Raw genomic sequence first — 4,082 nt, forward strand, 5'->3', positions numbered from 1 at the left:
CACACACACACACACACACACACACACACACACACACACACACACACCTTTCAACCTTGGGACTTGCCCTTGAAGTAGGGTGTCTCTGTTGGGTGCTGAGTTGAACTCAGGGCGCTTCCTGCGAACCACAGACTCTAGTCCAAGCCTCTGGCCAGTGTCCACTCTGGGAAGCCTTCCCCAAGCTCCTGCCGATTTTTAGAACCCAGGCTGTCTCCTGCTGGGACTTAGTCCAAATCATCTATTCTCCAGGAAGTGGAGTCACCCTGGGACTTCTTAGCCTTCTGCTTCTCCTGGGCCCAGAGTCCCACATGGTCCACGTGTCCCCCTCCTGGCTGTATCCACTTCATTAGTCATCTTCCCACCCACCCCTCCATCCCCACCCCCGCTTTGGCTCCATCTCAGTTCTAGTAACTTTCCACCCAATCCCCCTGTGCCCCCCTCCTCACACCCCAGCTCCTGCTTGCTGGCTGGGCCCGGCTGACCTAAGATCACACACTCCCTCCTCCTCTCACAGCCTCTGGCATGGGCCCCACCTACTCAGTTAAGCGGTATTGTTCAACTCCTCCCCATGAGGAGCTCCTAAGGTGAAAGAAACTTTTTATCTCCCCAGAGTTTGGGGGTGTCTTCCTAAGGTGAACTCTAACCCCCTCAGGAAATCAACACAGTTTTCAGAGACGGGTGGGAAGAGAGCGAAGACTGAGCGGGAAGGCTGAAAGGAAGGACATGGGATGGCTGAGGAAAGAGAGCCAGTTTGAATAGGTTTGATTTCCAGGCAGGATGAAATTGTTCCAAGGGGTGCGGTGGAGACTCTGGAGCAATGGTCCTCAGAGTACGGGATGCTAGGATGATTCCTACTGGGTCACCAACAGCAGGAATTTATGCCTCAGTGCCCTAGAGGCTGGAAAGGAAAGCAGAGTGCCACTGCCACCATGGTCACATTCTGATAAGAAATCCTTCCGGGTCATAGATACCTCTCCTTTCCCTTCCCTTCCTCTCCCCTTCCCTCTCCTCCCCTGCCTTCTCCTCTCCCCTCCTATCTCCCCTCCCTTCCCTTTTCCTCTTCTCCTCTCCCATCCCTTCTCTTCCCCTCTCCTCCTCTCCCCTCCTCCTCCTTTTCTTCCCCTCCCCTCACATGGTTGAAGACAGAGTGAACACTCTGGGGCCTCTTGCTTAAGGGGAGCGGACCCCATTCATGAGGTCTTCACTCTGATGACTCTCTAATCCTGTCATCTGGGCTTAGGCTTCATCATGTGAGACTGGAGATTCAGCCTACAGCTGGGACACGTGCAGCCCTGAATGCAGAGAAACAAGCTTTCTCCAGGGCAAATGCCCTCAGCCATACAGGACTTTGGCAACCTTCCTGGCAGCTAGGGGGTCTCAATTGTGTGACCTTGCACAGGGGCCACACACCTCAGAGCCTCAGTGTACCCATTGGTTTAGTGCAGCTAGGTACACACCCACCTCACTTGCTTTGAGGTTTCTCAGCGGATATCTGGCACACAGTAGGCATCAATGTCCTTCTCTCATCCTTCCTCAGTATCCCTGCCCCGAGTTACCTGCTTGACTGCTATCCCAGGTCCAAGGTGGTTCTTAGGCTGTGAGATCATACTGGCCACAGGGATTATTATAACATATACTACCTTAGAATTAGAAAATTAGAGCCTGCCTTCCCTTCCTTCCTTCCTTCCTTCCTTCCTTCCTTCCTTCTTTCCCTTTGTGTCTCTCTTCTATTCTTTTTGGTGCTGGAGCTCCTGGGCCTCACAGGCTGGGCAAATGCTTTACTACCAAGCTACCTTGAGACCACTTCTCGTCTCTCCCATTTTCCTTCCTTCCTTTGCCGTTCACCACTTGAGCCCAAATGCACCTTCCCTCTCACCAGCAGCTACTGTCTGTGGTTAGAGCATGCCTTCTGATGCCCACTCTGCCATCCTGGACATGTCTTCCTGGCTTGAGCCTGGGGCTGTTGCCCTGGGGTCCCTCACGTGGCTAACAGCATCAGCAGACTAGACAGCACGCAGATCTGGCTTCTGGGGGAGCAGAATGATGTCACCACCCTGGGCTGTGAGTAGTTCCAGCTCCAGGAATTGGTAAGGAGGAGTTAGGGGGCAGAGGCAGGGTTTCTGAAGCCAGAACCTATGCTTCCTGTCATGTGACATCCCCAGCAGCAGGGGATGGAGTAGAGCAAATCCAGAGAAGGCCTGTGCTGTTAACTGGGAGGGGGGAGGGGCACCCTCAGCCAGACTCCTTTCTCATCCTCAGCTGGGCTGTGGGAGCAGAGCTTTGCTGCCACCTATGACCATCTACCTGTTCTAGAGAGAGACTGCAAGACTCTCCCTCCCCAAATCACTACTAACCAGCCCCTCAGCCTTCCCTGCTAGCCTGGCCTCCCTTGTTCTTTCTCAGCGTTACTTGGCTTTGGTCTGTGCCCACACTGTTCCTCTGCCATTGCTCTTACCTAGTGAGGCGTCTTACTAACTGTAAAAGTCTGTCTTAGGCATTGTCTTGCCAGAGTGCTGAGACTCCTCCATACAATAGAAACAACAAGTCTTTAAGAATAAATAAATCAGCTGGGTGTGGTGGTGCACCCCTGCAGTCCCAGCACTCGGGAGGCAGAGGCAGTAGGATCTCTGAGTTTGAGGCCAAGTTGGTCTACAGAGCGAGTCTAGGCCAGCCAAGGCTACACAGAGAAACCCTGTCTTGAACCACCCCACCCCCAAAAAAGAAATAAATAAAAGAGCTGATGTAAGAAAGCCCCAGGGTAGGAAGGGAAGGAATGGGTTTGAGGGTTCTGACATGACTGAAAAGGAAGGTGACAGGATGAGATGCTAAGGGCAGGGCCAGGATAAGTCTGCTCCAAGCTGGATGGCCCTGAGCAGAAGCAGAAAACCACCATAAGGAGGGTCCCCTAAACTGGACCCTCAGTGGGGAGAAGCCCACCCAGGCCAGAGTTATAGACCAGAAGGAGAGTTCACGAGTGTGCCAGAGCTGAGCCAGCTCCTTTACCCTTCATGACAATCCTAAGGAGTTCTCTTCACACTAGAGGTAAAGAAGCAGATGGTAAAAGGCAGCCCCTCTCAGAGCCCAGCAGGGGCCTGTGTTGGGGAAAGAGAAAGGGTGGCCTTCCGATGGCCCACTAGGAACAGGGGAATCAGCAGTCCCGTAAGGAGCCCCTCCCCCCAGGATCACCTGGGACTCCAGCACTGACCCCAGAGCTTCTCCCTGCTCTTGGCAGACCTCTGAGAGACAAGGCTTTGGCTCCTTGGGCCCGCCCCACACCTCTAACCCACGATCCTCTGTTCTCCGGCAGGTGTTGCCCATCATTGTTTTCTTCAGCTGTGTCATGTCCATTCTCTACTATCTGGGCCTCATGCAGTGGGTGATCCTGAAGGTGAGTCCTCAGGCCTACGTGTGGTTCTTCTGAGCCACCAGTTCCCAGGTTCCCAACCTTGTAGAATACTGTCATCCCAGGAGGCTCCTGCCCTCAGCATCCACACTCTCCCAGAATCCCACGGCTCAAGGTTTACCTCCCGACCCTAGAATTTCTTGCTTTCTGCATCCATACCTTCCCAGAATCCTCTGCTGCCAGGGTCTCTTGCTCCTGAAGGTCATGTCTTCTAGAATGTTCAGCTCTCACACTGCACCTTCTTTTCAAATACATTGCTAATCAAACATCCCTTCAGAAGGTTTCTTGCCGTGATACTTGGGAAAAATGGCACAATTTCCAATGCTGTCTCTATGGGAGAGAGGGTTGGGGGTCTTTGAGCTGACATGGGCTTTAAGGGAAAAATTATTTATACCAAATTGATCCTGAGAGATTATAACACCAGGCCACATTGACCAGACATAGCTGGTATAAACGTGCTTACTTAAAAAAAAAAAAAAAAAAAAAAAAAAAAAAAAAAAAACAACTATTACAGCTGGTCACATATGCCTGTAATCCCAGCACTTGGGGAAGGATTTGCAGGCAGATGTCGAGGCAGCCTGGTCTACAAATCAAGTCCAGGACAGCTAAGGCTACACAGAAAAACCCTGTCTCAAAAAAAAAAAAAAAAAAAAAAAAAAAAAAAAAAAAAGGGGGGGAA

The 4,082-nt window shown here is 51.9% G+C and overlaps 1 protein-coding gene across 2 annotated transcripts in view; it reads left to right on the forward strand.

The window, feature by feature from the left end:
* Slc28a1 (solute carrier family 28 member 1) overlaps window positions 1–4,082 on the forward strand; it is a 41,144-nt gene that overhangs the window by 16,328 nt on the left and 20,734 nt on the right. For both annotated transcript variants that reach the window (XM_055623554.1, XM_055623555.1), the window contains exon 9: window positions 3,308–3,388. In XM_055623554.1, the coding sequence (XP_055479529.1) occupies window positions 3,308–3,388 (81 nt within the window). The remainder of the gene's footprint in view (window positions 1–3,307; window positions 3,389–4,082) is intronic.

This window comes from Psammomys obesus, unplaced genomic scaffold (assembly GCF_907164565.1).
Source record: "Psammomys obesus unplaced genomic scaffold, mPsaObe1.curated_primary_1811, whole genome shotgun sequence".
Taxonomy (NCBI): domain Eukaryota; kingdom Metazoa; phylum Chordata; class Mammalia; order Rodentia; family Muridae; genus Psammomys; species Psammomys obesus.